The sequence below is a fragment of the Gracilinanus agilis genome, chromosome 3 (assembly GCF_016433145.1).
Source record: "Gracilinanus agilis isolate LMUSP501 chromosome 3, AgileGrace, whole genome shotgun sequence".
Classification (NCBI taxonomy): domain Eukaryota; kingdom Metazoa; phylum Chordata; class Mammalia; order Didelphimorphia; family Didelphidae; genus Gracilinanus; species Gracilinanus agilis.
This window is the reverse complement of record NC_058132.1, coordinates 520,663,959-520,690,075: the sequence shown is the minus strand read 5'-3', so window position 1 is coordinate 520,690,075 and position 26,117 is coordinate 520,663,959. Positions and strand designations below refer to the sequence as shown.

Sequence of the window (26,117 nt, the reverse complement as noted above, 5' to 3'; positions counted from 1 at the left end):
AAGTCACGGATAAAAAAATGTTAATTCACGTTGGAGTTGTATTTATCAAAGTTCTTTATTTTGAAGAAATGAGTCCTCTTTTTGTATTCACTATATTGACCTCATTATTGTTGATGGCAATTGTAGAGATAAATAAAAGATGGCATCCATTTATGGAGGGTGTTAGTATATTTTAAGAAATATGATAGTGACTGCTTCTCTTCCCCTTCTTCCTCCTTGGTCATCAGAGAAAGCATAAGTCATAGGCTGAAATGACTGGTTTTACTTCTCTGTCCAGAACAGTGATTTCATGAGTATGAGGCACCAGATTAATGGATAATTTTATTCACTTTGTAAAATACCAATGTACCAAGTGTAATCTATAGTTAAGCTGGGCTTTTAAAAAAAACAATTAAATTTCTAAAGAAATATTTTATCAGTATCAAATTAAGTAACCACAAAACTGCATACATGGGAAATAAGTAAAGGTTTAATGATTTTGAAAAATATTTGATAAAAAGCCATTTAAATTTTCTATAATCTGAATATTTTCTCATTTTTGCACAAGATAACATTTGCTTTCAAAGCATATTAATAAAGAGACATTAAACAGGTCTAACACATGCCTCACAATTCTGAGACTTGCTGTTTTCCTCATCAAATCAAATATACAAATCTCAAATGACATAGGGCTTTTAATCAATGAATTATTTCTTGTCCAGTTGAATGACTTCTTGGATCCAAGAAAGAACACGTGAGTTGATTTCCTTCAAAACATCATCTGCGGATCGTCCTTTCACAGCCATAGAATGGCTGGCTTTCTTAACCCAGTGGATCTTAGTAGGAGCTTTCATTGTCTTTGCTACTTTCTCCAGCAATTTCTAATGGAAAAAAAGGAAAATGGGTTTAATGCTAATTTTGTGATCATGCTATTCTCCAGCATGTCACCCACCACGTATGTAACTAGGACTTTCCCCTTTCCCCTTCTTTAACAAAGGCAAAGGTATCTCTTTCTCAGCTCCAGAGGAACAACAATTTGCTAAGCATTTATTACTGATAATTGTGTATCAGTTGTAGGTCAGATGAATTGTGTGTGGTACTCCCAAAAGAAAGAATTCAGATGTTTGGGAGATTGTGTTAACCTTGACACGTTAGCATTATTGCTGAGTCATATTGAATATATTTCTTTTCAATTAATAAGCACTTTTTTTTCCTTCTCATCTCTCCTCCATACCCACTGAGAGAGAAAAAAAGTCAAGCAAAATAAATTCTTGCATTGTTAAATCCAAAAATGTGTGTCTCATTCTGCACCTCGAATCTATCACCTGTCAGGAGAAGGTCAAATTCTTCATTGATGGTCTTCAAGAATCATGTTGGGTCACTGAGATGATCTTAAGTTTTTAAGGCCTTAAATTTAAAGCCTTAAAGTGATCCATTTTTATAACACTGTTATAGGATAAAGTTAGCATACTGTATTATATATTAATGTCCTTGTCAAAGCTGACAGTTATTCTGGGGATAAATTTTACAAAGGAGTGATATGGCTTAATGCTTAAAAAGCTGTAGAGCTAATAATGTAGTTATAAAAGAAGATGAAAGTTCTGAAAAGACAAGATTTCATTTTTTTGTTCCATTTGCCAGCAACGACAAAATGTACGCCGTAGCCACGATGGGATCTCTGCTTTCTGACTCGAGGCTGAGGGGAGGAAAGGAACCCGAGCGCGACAGACAAGCTGGCCTCGTCCAGCGAGCGTGCCCAGCCCTGGCTCTTACCTTCTCACACATCTCGTCGGCCGAGCCTGACACAAACAGCACCGGGCCTTTGATAAGCAGCAGACTTTCATTCCTGAGCTTGTGCTGCTGCTTCGGACGATGCAGGGGGTAAGAGAAGCAGATGAGCCCTCGGATAAAGTCGTCGCCCTCTTCTGATTCAATCTGGCACATCACAGAGGCAGCAGCTCGAGAACCCATTGAACGACCTAGAATCATTTTTTTTTTAAAAAAACAGAAGTTAGCCAGAAGGGCACATGACAGAGTTAGAGCATAGAAGGTCTGTCTTTAAGAGTCAGCTCCCACACACAGGACATTCGTCATACTGAAGTTTCACTCTGCTCTCCATGAAGATCCCAGAAAAGATGATAAAAGGTTAATAACAATTCCTGCCAGTACAAATGTCAAGCTGCCAAGATTTCCTGAGAGTCTGAGGCTCAGAGACTGAGAGTTGTAAGGGCCTTTAGAAGTAATCAAATCCACTCTTTCATTTTACAGATGAGGAAACTGAGGCCTACAAGTATTAAGTGACTTGCCCAAGGTCACACACATTAGTCGTAGGTGAGAAAGCTGGGATGTGAACCCGGATCTTTTGAATCTTAATCAAGCATTCTTTTCATTGGCTCCCCACTGAGGGTAATACTATCAAAGGGGTCTTCATGCCCCAACAATAATGGATTCAAGGAGGATGCCCATCTCCTTTCCTTTGTGCCATTTTCTCATGTGAAATGGATGGCAGATATGAAGTTAACAAAAGTCAGAAAAGTGCTCTGAAATCCTACCAAGTTATAACTGAAAACGATTTTTAAAGGATCCCAACCTTAGCATTCTGTTCAGTTATCTTAATCATCTTTTGTCATTTCCTCAATACTTTGAGAATCCATTTTTTTTTGGTCAACATGAGTTCTCCCCTCCTCCCACAGAGGTCTCTCAGGAGCTGCTATCGCCCCAAAATTCATCACCCCAGAAGGCCACATGATGTACCTCTTCAGCAATGCCCTGTATCTGTGTTAAAAAGGAGAGGGAGACCTTTAAATGACAACAAAATCAAAAGATCAGCAATTTACCTCCAAGGAAAATTCCTGCAAGTCTGTACTCATCTGAAGTCTTCAGATATTCCTAAGAAGAATAAATCAAAAATGGAGGAGAAATGAGTATAGAACGTGTTCCTCTATGCAGTGATATAGGGTGATAGGCATATGAAAACACATAATGCAGGTGATTCTTATTTCCTTGCTAAATAAAGTAAGTGGAATTTGAGATTAGTTGGTATATGGTGTCAGGAATGAAACCATATTTAAAATCTCTACATAGCTAAAACTTTTTAGAACAATCCCAGTAATTGATCATTACTAGAGGTCTACGAACATCTAGGTAGTGCAGGAAGGTGGACTGAGCAACCGGCCTCAAGCCAGGAAGACCTGAGTTCAAATCTGATTTAGAGGGGCAGCAAGGCGGCTCAGTGGATTGAGAGCCAGATCTAAAGTTCAAATCTGGCTTTAGCCACTTCCTAACTATGTGACCCTGGGCAAGTCATTTAACCTCAACTGCCTATCCCTTCCACTCTTCTGTTTTGTTGATTCCAAGATAAAAGGTAAGGGATTAAAAATAAGTAAATAAAAAAAAAATCTGACTTAAACACAAGGATGTTGGAAAGAGCTTTCAATTCTATGAATTCTATTCCATTTATTTAATTCTAAAAAAAACTCAAATGACCTTAGATTTCATTAATAAGCATAAAAGATCTAGAACTAGAGAACTGCTGTGCTCATCCCTAGTGAACTCCCAGTTGAATTATCTTTGTTTCTAGGTATAATATTTTAGGAAGAATAATGAGAGACTGAAGTGTGTTCCCAGGAGGTTAACCAGGATGGTGAGAGAAAAGAAGTCACTACTCCCTAACTTGCCTTCTGTATTTCAGTCAAAAGGTGTTTATCAAATCCAACATGTCATCTTCAACCTCCATGCATACGTACTGGCATCTCCCATGGATTTCCTCCTCATCTTCATCTTTCAGGGCTTTACTGTTATTCAAGGTTCAGTTCAGACATCACTTCCTCCCAAGAACCTTTCCCAATATCCCTTCCTAAACATATGCTCTTCCACCCCAACTACTTCTAAAGGACTCCATCCGGCTCTCTCTTTGATTATAATCACTGCCTATTTTGTATTAAACTTATCCTCATTCATTTCTTATGTATCACCCACTCTCAAATAGAATTTGTAAGCAGCTTAAGGTACTGTTTTTGTTTGTTTTATCCAGCTAACCCAGAGGTGCTTAGAACATATTTGTTTAATTGAAAAGGGGATGATTAGCCCCGGGAAGACCTAGATGAAGATAAAGGAGAGGAAATAAAACAGTTGTCTTCAAGACAGTTCATTGACATAGACAAGTTCATTGTGTTGTACTTAGTCTCATGGGGCAGAACTACTTGAAATGGATGAAAGTCTCAAGATAGATTTTGGTTTAATGAAAAGAAAAGCTTCCTAAAAACCAGAATTGTTCAAATTAGAATGAGCTGCCTCCAAAGGTGAGAAGGTCCTAATCTCTTCAAATGAAGGCTTAATGGTGACTTTCAAACATGAGCCTGACTAGCAGGCCCCTCGGGCCCCTTCCAACTCTGAGATTCCATAAAAAGTTCCACACCAAAATACCATTTCATAGATATAGCAAGATGCTATCTTCTTAGGAAGACCTGTGACCCTCCTCAAATCTGTGGGAATCCATGAAAAAGATATAACTCAAGAATCTAAAGATATTTTTCATTTTTGAAGGCTAGTAAGCATTTATTATAATTGCAAAAGACTATGTTTAGAACAAAAGTGAATGTAAAATATGAAACATGATCCCTTCATTACAGAATTTTCAGTTAGGACTAGAGCAAATAAGGCATGAATACAAAATATATAAGCAAAATATTGCAAAAACCAAAGGAGGAAAGGGTCCCTTCTACCTTAAGTCAAACAAGATTTGATAGGGGAATTAATATTTTAGTATACTAAAAACTGAGATGTAAAGAAATCAAATCAGTTAATACTTAAAGAAATTAATTCAGACTCTTCCTAGGAAGGCCAAAAACTTTGGCCACAAAATGAGAAGACAAAACTAATTGGAAAAGATCCTGAAGCTGGGAAAGATTGAAGGGGATGGCAGAGGAGGCAAAGATAGAGAGTGTCATGGGAACAACAAAATAAACTTGGACAGACTTTGGGAGAAAATGGAGGATAGGAAGTCCTGGTGTGCTATGGTCCATGGGCTTGCAAAGAGTCAGATGCAACAAAGCAATGATGAGCAAGATGTTTTCAGAAAAAACTGGAGAGACCACAAACAGAGGCAAAATCAAACAAGACTGAACAACAACATTTTAGCTAGGCCTTGAGGATGAGTAGGAATTCCACTGCCAGAGATGTCGAGGGTGGCACTGTTTCACCGGAAGGGCCATATTTATCTGGAAGAGAATATAAAGTGAAGAGCAGGGTCTAAAGCCGGAAAAGTAGACTGAAACTGACCAGTTGGGGGGGCTTCAATGTAGGCTAAAGAGTTTACTTTAGGAGGCAGCAGGAAGCTGCTGCATGTTCTGGGGGTAGCAGAGTGACGTGAACAAAGTTGTACTTTAGAAACATAATCTGAAAGTGATGTTAACACGGCCTGGAAAAGGAAGAGATCAGTTACTCAGAGTAGAAAATACACACAAACAGAAGCTATAAAGTTTTGTTAGCAGGTTAGAATTCCAGTGCTATTCTAATACTTCCATTGGACAGAGAATCCCTGAAGTGTCACAGGGCCTTGTTTGTGATGCCTGGTTCATCACCATGGAAACAACTCTCCTACTAGCAAATGGAATAAAAGTTATGTGTAACGTTAAGTCTTCAAGGCCCTCTATTTTCTGCTAAATAAGACCCAAACTCCCCAAACTGGTAATCGAGGTCATCAAAAATCTGACCCAAACCTACCTTTATGTCCCATTACGCCCCATTCACCTTTTCACAACTCAGCCACTTCCAGGAAGCTTTCCTGATTCACCACTAGCCATAAATAGCTCTCTCCTGACCTGCCATAATAATTTTTTGATAGCTTCTACCTACTAGTTACATGTTTTGGTTATTGGTATAGATATCATTATCATTCTTAACTTTTAAAAAAGTTTTTTAAATTAATTTAATTAATTAAAATTTATATTTTTAAATTTAATTTAAATTTTTAAATAGGTTTTAATTAATTTAGTTAATTAATGTTTAATGAAGTTTTAAAAAAAATTTTTAAATAGCAAACATTTATATAGTACTCTTGAGTTTTACAACCTGCCTTACCTATATGCATCATCTCATTTGATTTCTACATAACCTTGTGAGGTAGATACTATTATCTTCTTTTTAAAAATAAGGAAACCTATTATCTTCTTTTTACGAATAAGGAAACTGAGGCTGAAAGAGGCTAAGTAGTAAGTGTCTGAAGCAAGATTCTGGACTCTAAATTCAGCCCTATCAACTAAGTCAAATACCCTGAGGAAAGTGACTACATCATCATCTTTTTGAGAACCTTGTTTAAAAACAGGATTTTTATAATTGTTTACTAAATAAATACCCCAAAAGTATAACTAAAACCAAATGAATATAATCACTTTCTCTGGATTTTCTCACACAGAATCTTTCTTTATGAAACATAGCAAACAACTTATCTTACCAAAACAGCTTTATATGCCTTTATTCGGTGTGTGATATTGAGGCCTTTACATGTAAACCTCAGGCACAGGATCCCATTACTTGCAAGGTGGTTTGCCAGTGATTTCAAATGAGGAAAATTCATATCTCCTGCAGCTCCATGGGTAAGAATCACTGCATATATTAACACCTGATCAGTTAATATCTTGTCAGGGACAGTACAAACAGCATCCAGGTTCTTATTTCCAAAAGGAATTTTCAGATTAACCTTTAAAGGAACAGACCAAAGAGACAAATAATTACTTCCTAGCCCAAGTAACACTACTAAGATTATTTAGTTGTGAGAAATAGCCCAGCATTTGTTACAGAGTTATAACACCTGTTTCTCAGAGAGAGAACAGGATATAAACAAGTAAGATTATTATTGAAGGCTGAAATTGGAAAGAAAAGATGGCCTGAAGTTAAATGTCTTAGGGAAAAAAAGAGGAAAACCAAGAATCGAGAAAAAAAGTACACAAATGAACACATACATTACCTCTGAATAATTACTCATTGTCAGGATCAGTTTGGAAACAAAACATATACTTCTCTGAAGCGAACACTTTCAACCTGAAATCAGAAAACAACACTGGGGTGAATGACCACCTTGAACAGTTAAGAGAAACACATTAAAAGCCAAGTTCCGTTCTAATTGATTATGTCACACTGAATGTTGAGTACCGAAGGTTCTTTTCAACGTTTCTCACGGTTCCCATGGATATTCTTCATTAGTTTTATGACCTAGGGGAGTAAGCAAGTAGTAAAAAGAAAAGAGTAAAATACCAAGGCAAGACGGTACAGTGGGAAAAGATGGTTTTTGCTAGCTACCTTACCACTTGTGAGTCTTTGGCTCTTTTTTCAAAAGCCACAAAAAAGAACTCCTTCCCATCTCTAATAACAACAATAATAATGATGATAAGGATATTAGCCAACACTGGCATATTGCTTTAAAGTTTTCAAACACTCTCATCTGATACAATAACCCTATGAGAAACTCACTATCATCCTCATTTTGCAGATGACAAAAATGAAGTTGATAAGTATTTTACCCAGGATCATCCAACTAATAAAATCTGAGGGAAGATTTAAAACTCAAGTAAGGTGTTCCTTATTACCAAATCTAGCGGTGTATCTACTATTCTACTGAATTGTCAATAAAATGAGGAAGTTGACTTTAATGATTTCCAAGGTATCTTCCAGTTCTAAATCTAAAATCCTTTGTTACGCTGGTTTAAAAAATCAACATGGAAGGTTGGATCAAATGGGTGGGCTGGAAAAGGTTGTTTTATCTCCAAAAAAGGAAGCAGAATCTCAGAGAAGTCTAGACAGGTCTCTCAACAAGAACATTAGACCATGGTGAAAACTCAACAATGAGTCTTAAAACAAATACATGTAATGAACTACACTAAACTGCTTATTTTGGTTTCTGCCATCGTAGAACCAAAGACATAGAGCTGGAAGAGGACCTGAGAGGCAACCTGGTTTAATCAGAGTGTGCACCCAGAATTATATAGATTTTATAATCTATATGATTCATCAGAAATATTTTATACCAAGTCTTCTGAAAATAGAGCCATGCTCTTTCCTCAGTAACACATTGCCTGCTATTTTGGGAAAACCATCCTCCAAGTCTAGAATGTATTATTTCCTCAACTCTGACTTTCAGAATCCTTCACTTTCTCCTTGTCTCTTTGATTTATTTAAGAATCTAATTTATGTAAGGCATTAAGCCCAATCAAGTATTCATAAACGGATAAAATGGGGTCCCTTCTCTCAAGGCCCTTCAAGCTACCTCCTCTAGGAAGTCTTCCCTGAGCTCTCCCTCAACACCCCAACCTGGTTAAAAATACTCTCTTGTTCCTTAAATTTTCCTAAAAAGGGTGTGTCATATTTATTCCTTTGGCTCTGTTACTCCCAATCTTAAATATTTACCTACATATATTATAGCAGTGGTTCCCAAACTTTTTTGGCCTACCACCCCCTTTCCAGAAAAAATATTGCTTAGCCCCCTGGAAATTAATTTTTTTTAATTTTAATAGCAATTAATAGGAAAGATAAATGCACCTGTGGCCATCACCGCTCCCCTGGATCGCTGCAGCACCCACCGGGGGCAGTGGTGCCCACTTTGGGAATCACAGCATTATATTCCTATCTCACAACAGAATATAAAACCTTTGAGATCAGGAACTGATTTTTTTTTTAAATCTTAATATTCCCACCAGTTACACTTATGCCTTGACTGTGGCAAATATTTGATAAATGTTTACTGAATTGAAACGAATAGGATTCTAAACATCATTAACCACAGGCACTGCCAACCACAATGTAGAGCTGTGGTGTTTGGACATTATCTAAAGCCAGCCCACTTCTTTTTTTCTGTTACTATCTTATCTGTCAAAGCCTTCTATGGTCCATAATCACTTTCAGGGTCCCTACTACTGTTCCCTAGAGGAACTAGCCCTTCTTACCTTTTCTATGTATTTAGACCTTCCCTTTCTCCTGCTCTCCCCTGAAACTTTGAGAACTCAGTATTTGTTGTGGCAACAGTTATCAGAAACATTCTAGAACATTTCAGGAGTGGTATTAACTGTAGGCAGGAGATGACAGTAGAGACAGGCTTTAGGTCTTTGAAAAAGGACTGATCCTGTCCAGCTGGGAGAAAGCTAAGGGGTGTTCACACAATTAGCCAATAAACATAGAGCCAGACCAAGAAGCCCAACCCCTTCATTTTATAGGTAGGAAAACTGGCCATCAGAAAAGAGATATGATATGTCCAAGGTTATACGAGGAGATGCTTATTCACATATATGCATAGAAAATAAAAAGGAAAAAAAATCAGAATACAGTTACTCAATAAGCATCCATTAAGGAGTTATTCTGCAGCAGGTGCCATACCAGATGCTGAGCACACAAAGAAAGGCAAAATAGACCCTGCCTTCAGGCACCTTCCACTCTAACGGAGAAGGCAACGTAGCTCCTACCAATACCTATCAGTAGAAGGAATGCAGCAAGCTCAGTGAGTTTCTGGTTGATGAGGTGCAGAGCCAAGGTGGCAGAGTAAATGCAGGGAAGTGACCTGAACTCTCTCAAATTCCCCTTTAAACAACTTTAAAATAGAAACTCTCAAATAGAGTTCAGATGAAATAATTTCCAACCCAAGACAATTTAGGAGACTGGCAGGAAAGGTCTGTCCCACCAGGGTGGCGGCTGAGCTGGGAGCATAGTGTGGGAGTGAGCCTTGGAGGCAGCTACATCAACTGTGGCAGCAGCTTCAGGGGTTCTGAGCCCACAGCCTGGACAATTTGTGGAAAAGAGGTTGGTTACAGGGGATCCTTTGCTGGCACTGGGTACAGGATCCTGCTGCCTTGCCCATACACAGCTCTGGTCACAATCCCAGGGTGTAGAGGACAATTAGCCCACTAGTGTTTATGGCTTATGGGGTTCAGGGACTCCAGACCCAGTTTCAGGGCAGAGAAGAGGACCTATGTTGCTGATGAAGGAGAGAGAAGGATCCTAGTCTCAGGTCCAAGGCATAGAGAAGCACTAGCTCTTTCAAGCCAGGAGAGCAGGAGCCTGAGTCATATTTCCAGGGAAATAAGGAAGGCAAATAGCATTTGCCTTCACACAGGACCAAGGGCTCTGGTCACAGGCACAGGGTAGAGAAGAGTGCTTTTGATCACTCATAGATCAAAGCAAGGCCAAGAGAACAGAGCGATTGCACCTCTCCTTTAGTCAAAACACCTTAGGAGAAATGAAAACATACAACCACCAAGAATAATTTTGAAAACAGCAACGTGGAAAATTTGAAACTTAAAATAGTGGCATCTCCACTCAGAGCAAAGCTCAAGTTTAATATAAAGTTAAAAGTAAAGAAATAGGCTAGAAAATATGAGCAAACAACAACAACAAAAAAGAACCTGACCATATGAAATCATTCCAGTGACAGAGAAGATGAAGACGCAAATTCAGAAGACAATGTAAGTTAAAACATTTATATGCTAAGCCTCAAAGAAAAATGTGAATTAGAAACAAGCCCAAAAAAGAATTTTTGGAAGAGCTCAAAAGGGATTTTAAAAATCAAATAATAGAGGTAGAGGGAAAACTGGGGGAAAAAAAATAAGAGTGATGCAAGAAAATTATGAAAAAAAAAAAGGCAACATCCTGGTAAAAGAGGCTGAAAAAATACTGAAGAAAATAATACCTTTAAAAACAGGGCAAGTGGAAGCTAATGACTCTATGAGACATCAATAAACAACAAAACAAAATTAAAACAATGAAAAATATGGAAGGAAATATGAAGTATCTCATTGGAAAAATAAATGATCTGGAAAACACCAAAGAGAGATAATTTAAAAATTATTGGACTACCTGAAAACCATGTTTTTAAAAAAAGCCTACATACTGAGGAAAATTAATGTTGTAATAGTAATGTTTCTCTATAAAACATTTCTTAAACCTTGGGTTTCAGTCTGCTTCCAAGCTAAAGTAATTTACTACCAGGCTTCAAGGAATCTCACTAGGCTGGATTCGTTTGTCTTCTATTGAATATAGGGTAGTGATCTGCTGCTATTTATTTGTAAACAAGAATTCTCTCTTGAGACATTTGAAAGAAAAAGTCTTCTTTGTTCTTGCTAAATATCTCATCTAGGTTTGGGATAACCAGAAAAGAGCTGCTGAAAATTTGGTTGAGTCAACATATTCTCTAACCAAAGATTGCCAGAAGTTGAGCTTCATAAGCTCTCTGACATTCATTTTCACAGCATGCCAGAGAAGGATATGTTGCCCACATTTCTCTAGCTATTGAGTTTTGACCCATTTCAGCCACATTTCTCTGGTTGGGGAGAGCAGGGTGTGTCTTAGTCTTAGCTTCATTCTGGCAAAGACTCACCTCCCCTGTGATGGAGTAATATGAAAGCGGAGTAGAAGTCTCTAAGTCTACCTTCTCTTTCAAAATATTCACCAATAGGGACTGTCAGGAGAGGGACAAAGGTCAAACTGTCAAGAGGTCACACTTCCTTTTATAAGCAAAAGGCAGGACTCACACGAACTTTTTTTTCCCTAAAAAGAAGCTGGAGAAAAGGATCCCTTCTTTGTTAATGGGAATTTCATGCCTCTATTAATAAACAATGTTATTCTAACACAAATGGCCTCATCTTTTCTATTGGCTAAAATCCAAACACAATCGTACTTCAAGAAAATATCAAGGACAACTGCTCTGATTTCCTAGAACCAGAGGATAAAATAGAAATAGAAATCACCTCCTGAAACAGATCCAAAATGAAAACTCTCAGGAATTCTATAGCTAAATTCCAGAGCTCTGAGGTGAAGGAGAAAATATTACAAGTAGTCAGAAAGAAACAATTCAAATATTGTGGAGTCACTATCAGGATAATACAAGATTCAGCAGCTTCTACATTAAATGTCTGGGGGGAGAGGGAGGTTTGGAATATTTTATTCCAGAAGATAAAGGAATTAGGATCACAACCAAGAAACACCTACCCAGCAAAACTGAGTACAAACCTTCAGGAGAAAAAAATGGATATTAAATGAAATAAAGGACTTTCAAACATTCCTGATGAAAAGACCAGAGCTAAAAAAGAAAATCTGACTTTCAAATATAAAACTCTAGAAAAACATAAGAAGTTAACAAAAAAGAGAAATCATAATGGAGTCAATAATGTTAAACTGTTTATGCTCCTACATGGAGAGATGATATTTGTAACCTCTAAGAATTCTATCATTATTAAGGAGAGTTAGAAATAATATACATAGAGAAGAACATGGATATGAGTTGATTATGATGGGTTAATTTCACAAAAATAAAATTAAGAGACAAGAATGAGGGATCCACTGGGTGATGGGCGAAGGAAGAGGCAGAACAAGGGAAATTATCTTATATAAAAGAGGCAATAAAAAAGAGCTTTTAAGGTGGATGGAAAGATGGGAGGTGGAGGGCAATGTCTGAACCTTACTCAGAATTAGCTCAAAAAGGGCATGACATCCACACTCAGTTGGATATACCACACTCAGTTGGATATAAAGACCAATCTTACCTGACAGGAAAGTAGGGAGAAGGATAATAAAAGAAGAGGAAGGCAGATTAAGGGAGAGAGTTGTCAGAAGCAAAACAGGCTTTGGAGGAGCGAGATTAAAAAGAGAGAGGGCAGGATAAATAAGTAGAAAAATGAGAAGGAAATAAATAATATGCAATTAGTAATTATAGCTGTGAAAGTGAATGAGATGACTTACCTATAAAAGAGAAGCCTTTGGAAGAATGGATTAATAATCAAAGTCCAATATGTTGTTTATAAAAAATGCATTTGAAATTGAAAGACACAGTAAAAATAAGGCACTAGAACAGAATCTATTATGCTTCAGCTGAAGTAAAAAAAAAAAGCAGAGGAAACAATCCTGTTTTCAAACAAAGCAAAAACAAAAATAGAACTAATTAAAATATAAAAGCAGTGAAAACTACATTATTCTAAAAGATATCATAGACAAGGAAGTAATATCAATAATAAATATATATGCCCCAAATAGTATAGGATTCAAATTCTTAAAGGAAGAGTTAAATAAGTTACAGAAGGAAATAGACAGTAAAATTATAGTACTGAGGGGCCTCAACTTTCTCCTCTCAGAGCTGGATAAATCTAATAAAAAATAAACAAGTTTAAAAAATGAATAATTTTTAAAGTTAAATAAAAAGTTTAAAGTTTAAAAAGTTAGTTTCTCTCTCTGAAGAAAACTGAATGAGAATAAAAAGAATAAAAAGAAATATACCTTTTTTTCTCAAATATACATAGCACCTATATAAAAATAACCATGTATTAGAGAATAAAAATCTCATAACCAAATGTTGTTAAGCAACATATCACTTTTCACACACATAAAGTCAGATCCAAACAAGTGAAGAAATATTAATTGTTCATGGTAGATCAAGCCAATATAACAAAAATGACAATTCTACCTAAATTAATTTAGAGCTAGAAAAAATAATAAAAGTCATCTGTAAGAACAAAAGGTTAAGAATATCAAGGGAATCAGTTTTAAAAAAGTGAAGGAAGCTGGCCTAGCAGTACCAGATCTCAAATTGTATTACTAAGTGGTAATCATCAAAATAATTTGATACTAGCTAAGGAATACAGTGGTCAATTAGTAGAATCAATTGGGTACATCATACAAAGAAATAAATAAAAGTAATCTAGTGTTTGATAAATCCAAAGATCAAGACTTTGGGGACAAGAACTCATTCTGTGATTTAAAAAAATGTGCTAGGAAAACTGGAAAGCAGTTTGGCAAAAACTAGATATAGACCAGCATCTCACACTGTATAACAAGATATGATCAAAATGGATAAATGATTTAGACATAAAGGGTAATATATCAGAAGCAAATTAGGAGAGCATTGAATATTTTACCTATTAGATCTATGGATAAGTGAAGAATTTATGGCCAAACTAGAGATAGAGAGCACAATGGGATAATTTTAATTACATTATGGATAATTTTAATTATATTAAATTAAAAAGGTTTTGCACAAACAAATGGATAATTTTAATTACATTAAATTAAAAAGGTTTTGTACAAACAAAACCAATACAACCAAGATTAGAAGGAAGGCAGGAAACTACTTAGGGAAAAAAATTAAAGCAAATTTGTCTGATAAAGGCCTCATTTCTCAAATATATAGAGAACTGAGTCAAGTTTATAAAACTGAATCATTCCCCAATTGATAAATCGTCAAAGGATATGAGCAGGCTGTTTTCAGAAGAAGAAATCAAAAATATCTATAGTCATATGAAAAATGCTATATATCACTGATTAGAGAAATGCAAATTAAAACAATTTTGAGGTATCTCACACATATCAGATTGGCTGATATGACGAAAAAGGAAAATGACAAATGTTGGAAGGGATATGGGAAAATTAGGACTCCCCTTGATTGGGAAATGGCTGAACAAATTGTGTTATATGATGGTGATGGAATACTATTGTGCAATAAGAATTGATGATCTGGAGGATTTCTATATGAATTGAAAGAACTTCCAGGAAATGATGCAGAGTGAAATGAGCAGAACCAGGAGAAAATTGTACACAGAAAGTGAAACATTGTGGAATAATCTAATGTAATGGACTTTGTTAGTAATAGAAATATGATGATTTAGGATAATCCAGAGGTTCTTATGAGAAAGAATGCTATCCACATTGAGAGGAATTGTGGAAGTAGAAACGAAGATGAAAAACATATGACTGATCACTTGTTCATATGGGTACATGATTTGGAGTTTTGGTTTCAAAAGATTGCTCTATTGTAAAAATGAATAATATGGAAATAGATATCAAGTGATAACATTTGTATAACCCAGTGGAATTGCTTGTCGGCTCTGGGAGAGGGGAGGGAAAGAAAATGTATCATGTAAATATGGGAAACAGATTTTTAAAAAGAAAAAAAATTTAAATTTAAATTTTTTTTTTAAAAAGAGCAAAAAATTGGGACATCAATGCATTGCTGGGGAGTTGTGAATTAGTCCAACCATTCTGAAGACTAGGTAACTGATCAATAAAATGAAATCAATTAATAAACTTTTTTTTAAGTATCTCTATGTGCCAAGAATTGGGTAATTAAGAAAACGAGAACATCCTTGATAGGGCAAATTAAGAAAGTAAGGAAACAGGATGGGTTTAGGAAGGCTAAATTTAGGCTTAGGTTTGCTAAGTGCTAGGGATACAAACAAAAATCCTCTCAAGGAACTTAATTTCTAAGATACAACTTCTTCCTCCCTTTCAGGAGGGGACCACATCACATAGTTCACTGAAAAAAAAAAGGTCAGGTCATAGAGGCTTCCTCTCCTCTCCAATTCCACAGTCTGACATCACCTCCTAGATTCTCCTCCAATGGTCCAAACTCAAAGGAAGACGGTTCTCCAAGATAACATCATTTTCTTTCTCTCTCTCCATATGTCCTTGATCTCATTTCCCCTTCCTTGTGTCCTTCTGGAACTTGTCCCTTCCATCATTCCCTCTCTCTCCTCAATTTTCTACCTCCCTTTAATTTGCTGGCTCCTTCCAAGCTTTACGAAAACATGCCTCAGTCTCTCCTCTCCTTGAAAAATATTCCCTTGATCCCACCATTCTTGGAAGCAATCACCTTAAGTCTCTCCTCTCTTCCGTGGCTACACTCTTAGGAAAACATCCCTATTCTCGGGACCTCCACAGCCACACTTGCACTCATTATTCGGTCCCTGGTGATGCTGCTTCCAGTTTCACCATCCAATAGAAACAGCTGTCTCCCACATTTCCCAGGGCCTTTGCTTATTCTCAATCATTGGTTCTCTGAAACCTCTGACCCTGACGACCACTCTTTCTCTCTAGATCAGGAAGTCTTAGCCATTTAAAAATAAGCCAAAACTCTTCCCTTCTGTCTTAGAAGCAAACTAAGAATTGGCTCTAAGACAAAAGTGTGGAAAGGACTAGGCAATGGGGGTTAAGGGACTTGCCCAGGATCACATAGCTAATAAGTGTCTGAGGTAAAATTTGAACTCTCCAGACTCCAGACCCAGAACCCTATCCACTATGCTACCTCACTGTCCCCAATATATTGTTTTGATTGAGATATATATATGAAGAAAATCTGGTCTCACCCCTATATGTGGTTTGAAAAGTGAGGAGTTACAATAGGGTAATAACAACTATTTTCACTTATCATGAAAATAGTTTTGACCTCATGGACTGCTCCTTGAAAGGGTCACTGGGCTTCATAGGGATCCTCCTACCATCCTTTGACTATCACTGCTCTAAGCCTATAAATTGATTACAAAAAAAAAAAAAAAAAAGGTGCTATACCAACTTAACACTAAGTAAGAGAATTCACAAGTCACTTGCTAGAGTGGGTGACAATTCCAGAAGCCACTGCCCTGCCCCTGGGGAGTACTAGGCAAATTGAAAGACTGTGATTGGTTCCTGTAAAGTGGAGGAGGGGACGGGAAGTGACATGGAAAAAGGACTATTAAAAAGTCCTGAACTTCCTGTCCAAGGGGGTTCAGTTCTTGGAACTTGACTTTTGGACTTTGCCTTCAGAGACTCTGTGTCGGGGAGCTGGGTAAGTAGCTGGCCTTCCTTTCCTGACTTCTGGAGAGATTGGTTCTGGAGAGGTCTTCCTAGTCTGACACCGGAGCAGCACTTAGGGTGATAAGCTAGACATTCTCTGTACCTACATTTCTCCAATTTCACCCTTTCTACCTCTTTGTAAATAAAGCTACTCAAAGTCATTTTGACTTAAGCTATAATATTTTTCAAATTGGTGACCACAATTTGAAAACTTTAGAACTTTCATATTAGCATAAAAACCTAAATTTCTATATTCTTACAATTTATTCAACTATGAGTCCACTATTCTAATAAAATGACAAGGCCAGTCCCTATCACAAATGCTTGTCTTTGGATGGTCCTTTTCTTGTATCTCAGTCACTTTCATGTAGTTTGATAGAATCTGTATTTTTTTTTTATTCAAAAGCTTTTTCTAAATCTAATGACAGAATCTGTATATGATTTTTCTTGTTTTTATTATTGGTGTGGTTAAATTTTCTACTATTAAACCAATGTTCCATTCCTGGTATAAATTCAACTTTATCTCTCTCATTGGCCTACTTGCTGTCTCCCACATAGGGATAAGACAGTCCATCTCTGGCATGGGACCCAGGGTTTCCTCCAGACACTCCAAACTCATGCAGGAAATTCCCTTCCTTCCTTGCATTCTTGTTTTACTGAGGAAAAGGTGATCCTGAGCAAAGAGCCCTGAGAGAAATATTCCCCTTGGGCTCTGCCCTAGATTTTGTGATGAACACAGATATACACCTCCCAGTTCTACTCTGATAAGCATCAGGTTGTAGCTAAGACATCTAATCATCCCCTGAACTAGTACAGTCATCCCTTGTGTCTTTGGGACATAAGATATCACTCTATCCTTGTTCAGGTGGCAAACCACTTCTGCTTACATGGTGACATCATCCCATCTCCTCATCTCTAGTCATGTAACCCCTGTTGTCTAAAGGGTAGAAGAAGCCCAGAACCCATCTCCTCCAGGAGAGAGCGTCTATTCTTGCACCTGTCTCCCGGCCATTCAACATTGCTTTCAAATTAATAAATCTCTTTTTATTTTTAAGCTAATTTTTGGTGTCTGTCATTCCTGTCAAGGACACCCATCCAGTTCCAGGGTTTTACTTCAAAGTTCCCCCACATCATCTCCAACTTCTAGGCCATTTCCACTCTTCAAGACAGAACAAATCATAAATGAATTTCCAAAAACAAAACAAAACAAAACAAAACAGGACAAGATGGACTCACAAGTGAATTCTATTAAACATTCAAAAAACAATTCCATTTTTGCATAAATCGTTTGCAGAAATAGCAAAAGAAGGGATCCTACAAAATTTCTTCTGTTGTGTTCCAAGTTCAGTCTAACACCAAAAGAATTTGTCACTGGAGCTCTGCTCATCTCAGGCAAAGCTTTTTCTTTTCTTTTTTTAAACCCTTAACTTCTGTGTATTGACTCCTAGGTGGAAGAGTGGTAAGGGTAGGCAATGGGGATCAAGTGACTTGCCCAGGGTCACACAGCTGGGAAGTGTCTGAGGCCGGATTTGAACCTAGGACCTCCCATCTCTAGGCCGGACTCTCAATCCACTGAGCTACCCAGCTACCCCCTCAGGCAAAGCTTTTATGGGGCTATGGAGAGAGGTAGCTCAGGTTGGTGGAACTGTCTTCCCCAGGAGCAGTGAGGGATAGGGTTTCTATAGAGGAAAAATCCAGGTCCTTCTGCCCCTCCTCTAGGTTGGGCTTGAGGAGATGGACAAGCACCCCTGGGTGGCTCTACACAGGAAGAAACTAGTGGAATTTCCCCTGATGGCTGGTCACTGGAGGGAGCCAAGTGTCTCAAGAGGCAGATAAGTGTCCCTGGTCTTTGACTGGGGCTCAGGCTGAAATTGTTTGGTGCCCAGTGGGTCTAGCCCCCAATAAGCACCCTTGGCCTTGGCATTTGTGCAGGTGCCTGGCTCAATCTAGTCTGATGTCATTTGGTGCCTCACTCAGGGGTCCCAGCCCCAATAATTTCTAGAACACAGATATTATCTTCATACATAAACCAGGCAGAATCAAAACAGAAAAAGAAAAGTAACTCAATATGCCTAATGAAGATTGCAACAGTAATTTTAAAGAAATAATTATTAGCAAAGAGGCTAACTAACACAACATATCTGAAATATTATACACTATGACTAAGTTTAATTTATACCAGGAATGCAGGATTGATTTAATATTAAGAAAAAATAAGCCATATTTAAAAATTAACAAACCAATTAACCTTATCAATAAAATAAGAAAAGTCATATACAGATTAAATCAATAGATTCAGAAAAAGCTTGTTAACGACACTAGAAAACAGAAACAAGTTAGACTTTCCTTAAAATTTTAAATAGTATATATCTAAAACCAAATTAGCTTTATATGTGAGGGATAAAGTTGAATTCATAATGTTATAGGGGAGCAAATTAGTGAACCCCTGGGTTCGGGAAGGAAACCATTCTCAAGAATGAGAGGACTCCAAACTTAGCTTAAAAGTAAAAAAAGAAAGATTTATTAGTAAGATAGGATTAATGGCCAGCAAGACAGCATGAGTGGAGCAGCCATGGGAGGCTCCCCCCCCCCCCAGTCCCCCAGTTCTCGCCCTTTTGTATCCTTTCTGGTAGTGTCTACCTGACTCCCTGCACTCAGGCAGGGAGTTGGTATAGGGTCCGTCCTAGACCCTCAGGGCCTAGACTGTCCGGGTGTGTCCAGGAGGTGTATCTCTTTGCCTATTTCAACTCAAAGGAATTCCAAAGACAATGGTCCTTGCCTTGGGGGGTCTCAAGGGCAGGAAGGGGGAAGGGAATTCCCCTGCTCACAGCCAGCCAGAGTCAAGGGGTACAGGGTCCCTGCCATCTCTGCACAATGCCCATGTCAATAACAGTAATGCAAGATTGGTATAAAAGTAGAAAATGATAAACTTAATTAACCATATCAATAAGAAAAATAAGAAAAATCATAGATTATATTCAGAAAAAAAGTTTTTTAATAAAAAAACATTTATTTCTGTTTAAGATACTAGAAACAGCCTTAAAACAATAAATAGTATATATCTAAAACTAATAGTTACCATTATATATAAGAGGGATAAGTGAGAATTTCCAATAAAATCAGAGGTAAAATAAGGTTGACCCTTGTCTCCATTTCTAAATGATATAGCTATTTATATGTATTTATATTACATATATTCATATAATTTTTATAAATTTATGTGATATAAATAAAATACATAAAATATGTTTATATATAATATAAATACTATATATTATGATTGAAGCAATAAGATAAGAAAAAGAAATTAAAGGAAAAAAAAACAAAACTATGGCTTTCTGCAGATGAAACAATGATGTACTTAAAGAATCCTAGAGACAATCAAAAATTAACTGAAACAATGATTTCATCAAACCTACAGGATATAAAATAAATTCACAGAAATCATAAACACTTCTATATAATACTGTCAACTAGGTCTTTGGGAACCCCAAGTTTGCCCTTGTCCCCTGAGAACTTGCCCCAAGGGAAGTCCCAGACTGACCTCAGATCAAATTGTACAATAGACCTTAAAGTACTTAATGATCCCAGTTTAGGTGGGACTAGTAGACAGAATCAAATGTCAAGTATCTTTTTTGTCTTAGAAGTGTCTCCCATCATATCAGAGTCCTCTTGCAGGAAGTCCAGCTCTTGGATGGCCCTTTCTTTAGTAGCCAAAGTAAATTAGGCCACTCCCTGATGCCCTAGCCTCTAGCCACAACCTCTTTTCCAAGCCTGTTTGCAAACTGTCTATGTATGCTTGCTATACCTTGTTCGCCAAAAAGGTATATAAGATCCCTATGTTCTATTATTCTTTGGAGAATCCTGTGATCCTCTCTGAGACTCTGTCCCAGAGCCCTTTTGCTCTTGGCTCTCTGTGGCTGCGAAATATTAATGGACCTGTTCTCTCCTAATTAAAGACTTGGTTTTGCTGACTACTTTAGTGGTTCTGTGTTTTTCCAGGTTGACAATACCAGTAAAACCCAGAAAGAGCAAAGATGGAAAGGAGGAAATTTAATTTAAAATAACCACTGAACTGTATAAAATACTTGAAGAGTTGATATACCAAGGTAAGCAAGAAAATTATATAAATACAACTGCCAACCACTGATTGCCAAAATATAGACCCAAATAAGTGGAAAAATACAAATTGCTCATAGGTAGTAAAAGAAAAATAATAAAAATTACAATACTACCCAAATTTCATTATTCGAAGCCATACCAATCAACTAAAGGATTATTTTACATTACTAAAAAAATAAATAAATAAATTTATATGGAGGATAAAAGATCAAGAATCTCAAGGGAAATAATTTAAAAAGTGGATACAAAAAAGTATCAGTAGCAGAATTAGATCTTTAATTAATTGTACTATAAAGCAGTAAGTATTAAAACAACCAATGGATTGTGGGAGGAAGAGGTAAAAAAAAATAGATTTCTATTAATTTTTTTAAGCAGAATGAAAAAGACTATTTGCACTGAGCTCCACCAGGAGATTCCTCGGTTCAAATTCTCTTTCTATTACTACTTCTCTGATCTTGAGCCTCATTTTCCTCGTCTGTAAAATGAGGGGGTTGGATTACTTTGGAAGATTTCCAGTTCTAAATCTAGGATTCTGCGAATGCTTTTCCTCTTTACCTCTGAGTCTTGAAACCCTTAGCCCCCTTCCCCTCCCCTTCGTCCTCCTAAATGCTTTTCTGGGTACTCCGTACATACCCAAACGGTCAGAATATCTTGGAAAGCCAAACAAGTTAAACTGTACAAGGGACACAGTCCTTTTACACTTTGGAGGGGGAAATTAAAACCTGGCGCACTGCTGGGTCCTAGTAGCGGCTCGCTGGAACGTACAGCAGAAGATAACTGGAGGACTCTCCCCTCTCAGGAGGACCCACTATTAGTCAGGAAGTACTGGGCATAGAAATACACAAATGACACCCATTCTGGCCCTTTTAGAGCTTACAGTCTTGGGGAAGGAGGGGAGGAGTGACAGGGGAAGATAACCATCTCGGCCCAATTACCCAATAGCGACACTAAAAAAGTTACAATAAAATACCTAGAACTTCCTCCCGGAAGACAATTCCTCGGATCAGGGAGAGGCACACCACACCCCACACATCCCGGGAATGGCGCGAAAACATGCCTAGGGAAATTGAGCCATTGAATCCAGAAGCACCAATCAAGCTAGCGTGGAGGTTTCTTTGGGTAATTGCACGCCAGTGCGATTATATATGCACGTTGGGTGCAGTTGTACACCCTACCCAGGAGAGGGCGCCGCTTGCCTTATTTCAAACCCTGCTTACCTGGCATTGCTCGGAGTCCGTGAGCCTACTAGACTACGCTAGGCTTTTCGCCACCCCAGCCCACTCCCACAGTCCTGGGGATGATTTGTCTTTCCCAGGACTTCGGCCCCTCTTCCCCGGGTCTGCGGGGGGGGCCGCACGCTGGCCGTTTGCCTTTCTTGTTTGCTATCTTACTGTTCCAGAGACCTCTCACCTCTGCTTCCGCCGCTTCTACTCAATAATAAAACTGTCTGTGAACCATTATTGAGCATCTACTGAACGCCATACCCCGTGACCCACCGCTAATAGTCACGCGAGCCCGCGAGGTGGACGGGCTGGCGGCGCTAGTGAACTGTGAACAGCAGAAGAGAAAGAATTTGTCCTGGAAATCCCTGGAAGGGGTGGGGAGGGAGGGAAGGAAGCGCGCATTTGTTTAGCACTTAACTGTGCGGGGCACTGCGAAAAGCTCTTGATGGTAGAGAAGGGATGAGCTCCATTTTGGGATTGAGAAAACGGGTTCCAAAGGAGACTCGGAAAAAGCGCCACCCCTTCTTTGAAGCCTCATCCCTGAGCTCGCACTCCTTCCCCCAGGAAAGGTGTCTCAAAACAAAGCAACCTCTGAAAGACTCTATTAGAGATCTTCTAACCCCAAATTTCTCAAGCTGGGTTCCATTAACTTTTTAAAAAAATATAATTTTCTATTTCAGTGGAGATGATGTCCTTTATAATCATATGTATTTTATTTTTAAAACATCTTTCTTAGAAGGGGTCTTATACGCTTCACCAAAGAGATCCATGACACCCACACAAAGGTTAAGAGCTTCCGATTCTAGGTAAATCCCGTCATTTTACAATTTAAAGGAACTTGTTCTCTCAGGACTGGGAGAGGAGAAATGGGCACAGTCAACAGCAGAAAAGGATTTAACCTGATACCCCTGGTCTAAATCCAGTGTTATTCGTTTTTTCTTTCCCTCTGCCCTCCTAGCAGGAATGCCCTGTCTCTTTAAATTAACAAAACTGCTTTTCCCAAATACCTAACTCAGCCCCAGCATTGTTTGCAGCAGTTTGTTTATTTTGTTCACTTGTTTTCAGCAGTGCCCAACCCTTCATGACCTTTTTGGGGTTTTCTTGCCAAAAATACTGGAATGGTTCGTTATTTCCTTCTCCAGCTCATTTTGCAGATGAAGAAACTGAGGCAAACAGGTTTAAATCACCTGCCCTTGGTCACACAGGTATTAAGTGTCTGAGTTCATATTTGAACTCAGGAAAATGCCTCTGGAAGACTCAATCCACTTCGTCACCTAGCGGCTCACTCAGTATATAATATATATAGAGAGAGAGAATCAAAATTGCTGAAGCAATTTATGTGAACAGATTTTTTTTTTTTACTTCAAATACTGGGCACTGTGGAAAGTGGTACATGATTTCAGAGTATACATTTGGAAGCATAATGAGAGCATTCATTAGTCTCCTTTAAGCATTTGCTAATGGCCTTGACAAGTTCATCCTTTTAAAATTTTTTCTCAGTGAGAATTTCACAGAAACCGAAAGATAAAATGAGTTGGTAGGTGTTTTTTTCTTCTACAAGACTATCCAACCATGTCTCAGATTATAAAGGGCCTGAAGCAAGGCAGAAAGAAAGGAATTTTCAGTACTTGGTAGCATGCGATTAAATTTTATTTCATTGTTCACTACTTCTTGACATCTAAATATGTATAAAATAGCCTTAATTCCATCTCTCAAGATTGGAATAGTCCTACATGGTGTATGTCCAAACTCTATATAGCAAGTCCTTCTTTCACACCAAAATCAATGGATGAAAACGTGAAGAAACAACAAGGACAATGATCAAAAAAGTAGCAAATGATCTAAATAGTTTTATATGTCTTTGGAATAAAATCTAGGTGCTCCGAACAGTGTAGGGCACATAGAAGTAGTAACTTTAGCAATTAAATATGTTTTCCTTACTCCTTCATTCACTCAGGCCTGGAATTGGGCATCAAACACTTTCTAGCTGTGTGACCATAGGCAAGTCACTTAACCCTGATTGCCTAACCCCATGGTGGTAAACCTATGCCACACATGCCAGAGGGGGCACTCAGAGCCCTCTCTGTGGACACCCACATCATCATCCCAGCACAGTTTGCCAGAGTTCATTACTAGAAAGCCCGAGGGGCATAGGCTCTCTCCATGGTCACCTCAGGATATTTCTCACATCACCCACCCCTCTAAAAGGTTTGCCATATTTGGCCTAGCCTTTGCCACTCTTTTGTCTTAGAACTGATACTAATACAGAAGGTAGAGATTTAAAGAAAGGAAAGGAAAGTATTCATATGTACAAAAATATTTATAACAGCTTTTTTTTTTAATGGCAAAAAACTGAAAACTAAGGGTGTACCTTTCAATTAGGAATGACTGAACAAATTATGGTTTATTAACGTATACTATATTTTTTTAATTTTAATTTAATTTATTTAATACATTTAGAATATTTTTCCATGGTCCCATGATTCACATCGCTTCTTACCCACTGAGACTTCAACAAACAAGTTAGCTAGATTTTGGGACTCCATTTTGGGAGTGATCTCGTAAGCTCCTTCTCCCATTACCCAACCTTGCTAAGAGACCCTTTCCAGTTTGTCTTGCAATTATAGAAAAGGATAGAAATAGAGATGGAAATAGAAATAGAAACTGAAGGAGAAGAAATGAGGGGAGAGATTCTTAGGAGTGGGAACCCCAAAGGTTCCCACCCAAGTGATGGACCCCATAGAAACAGAGAAGAGGGCACCCCCAAATCCCTCTGCCCTTCATCCCTTTCCACAATCCCTGAATTGTGATTAATAAAAGCCATTCATTAGTCAGATAGTGTTCTGGAGTGGCTGAGAAATGAGAGGGAGGGGAATCACAGCTTGGTCTGGATGCCTCCTTGTTGGAGCCAGACCACCAGCTGTGAAGTTGACTGACCCCGGGGGAGGCTTGCATGAATCCTGTCCTCATTCAGAATCAGATTGGGGTACCCAATACCTCATCTTATAGAGAAGCCTCATCCCCAACTTCTGTGGGGCGGCACAACCATCCAGGTCACCCAGTTTCAGGGTGACACCCCCTTGAAGTATCCCAGTGTATATTCAGAGGGAGGAGAGAGCTAGAAGAGAACATCTCACCTGATGGACTCTATCTCCCCTCTGTTGTAACATTGGTTTACTGGCTCTTATTATTCTTATATTCCCTCATCCCTCCAGTAGCCAACAAGCAATTCCACTGGGTTTTACACGTATCATTGATCAAGACCTATTTCCATATTATTAATATTTGCAATAGAGTGATTGCTTAGAGTCTACATCCCCAATCATGTTCCCATCAAAACATGTGATCAAGGAAATGTTTTTCTTCTGTTTTTCTACTCCCACAGTTCTTTCTCTGGATATGGATAGCTTTCTTTCTCATAAGTCCCTCAGAATTGTCCTGGATCATTGCATTGCTGCTAGTAGAGAAGTCCATTACAATCGATTATGCCACAGTGTATCTCTCTCTGTGTATAATGTTCTCCTGGTTCTGCTCCTTTCACTCTGCATCACTTCCTGAAGGTCATTCCAGTTCACATGGAATTCCTCCAGTTTATTTTTCCTTTGAGCACAATGGTATTCCATCACCAACATATACCACAATTTGTTCAGCCATTCCCCAATTGAAGGGCATACCCTCGTTTTCCAATTTTTTGCCACCACAAAGAGTGCGGCTATAAATATTTTTGTATGCATATTTTTCCTTATGATCTCTTTGGGGTACAAACCCAGCGGTGGTATGGCTGGATCAAAGGGCAGGTAGTCATTTAAAGCCCTTTGGGCAGAATTTCAAATTGCCTTCCAGAATGGTTGGATCAATTCACAATTCCACCAGTAGTGCCTTAGTGTCCCAATTTTGCTAAGGTCACATTGAATTCAGATCTTCCTGACTCAAGACCCAGTACTTGATGCACTGAGTCAGGTAGCCACTGTAATGGAATAATATTATACCATTAAATAATAAAACTAACAGGCTGATTTCAGAAAAATCCAGAGGGCTTTTTGAACTAGTGCAGAGTGAACAGAACCCGGATAATCATTTATACAATAACCACAACGTTGTAAAGACAAGCAACTTTGATGGATTTATTCAAGAACTCTGATCAAGTCATGTACAGGTTGAGACTTTTTTTGGACATGACTAATGTAGGAATTTGTTTTGCTTGACCATACATAT

At 38.1% G+C, this 26,117-nt stretch overlaps 1 protein-coding gene across 2 annotated transcripts; it reads right to left on the bottom strand.

Annotated features, from left to right (window-relative positions):
- Positions 1 to 445: 445 nt before the first annotated feature.
- On the bottom strand, positions 446 to 22,170 carry TEX30 (testis expressed 30). 2 transcript variants are annotated; one of them, XM_044667185.1, is made up of 6 exons: positions 22,090 to 22,170; positions 6,947 to 7,020; positions 6,434 to 6,679; positions 2,817 to 2,868; positions 1,753 to 1,958; positions 446 to 860 (listed from the first exon to the last, which is right to left on the bottom strand). In XM_044667185.1, exons 2-6 carry the CDS (start codon positions 6,962 to 6,964, stop codon positions 687 to 689), a joined length of 696 nt encoding a protein of 231 aa, XP_044523120.1. In that variant the 5' UTR covers positions 6,965 to 7,020; positions 22,090 to 22,170; the 3' UTR covers positions 446 to 686. The 2 variants fall into 2 exon arrangements, with proteins under 2 accessions (XP_044523120.1, XP_044523121.1); XM_044667186.1 differs by lacking the exon at positions 22,090 to 22,170 and adding an exon at positions 21,650 to 21,788.
- Positions 22,171 to 26,117: the final 3,947 nt, after the last annotated feature.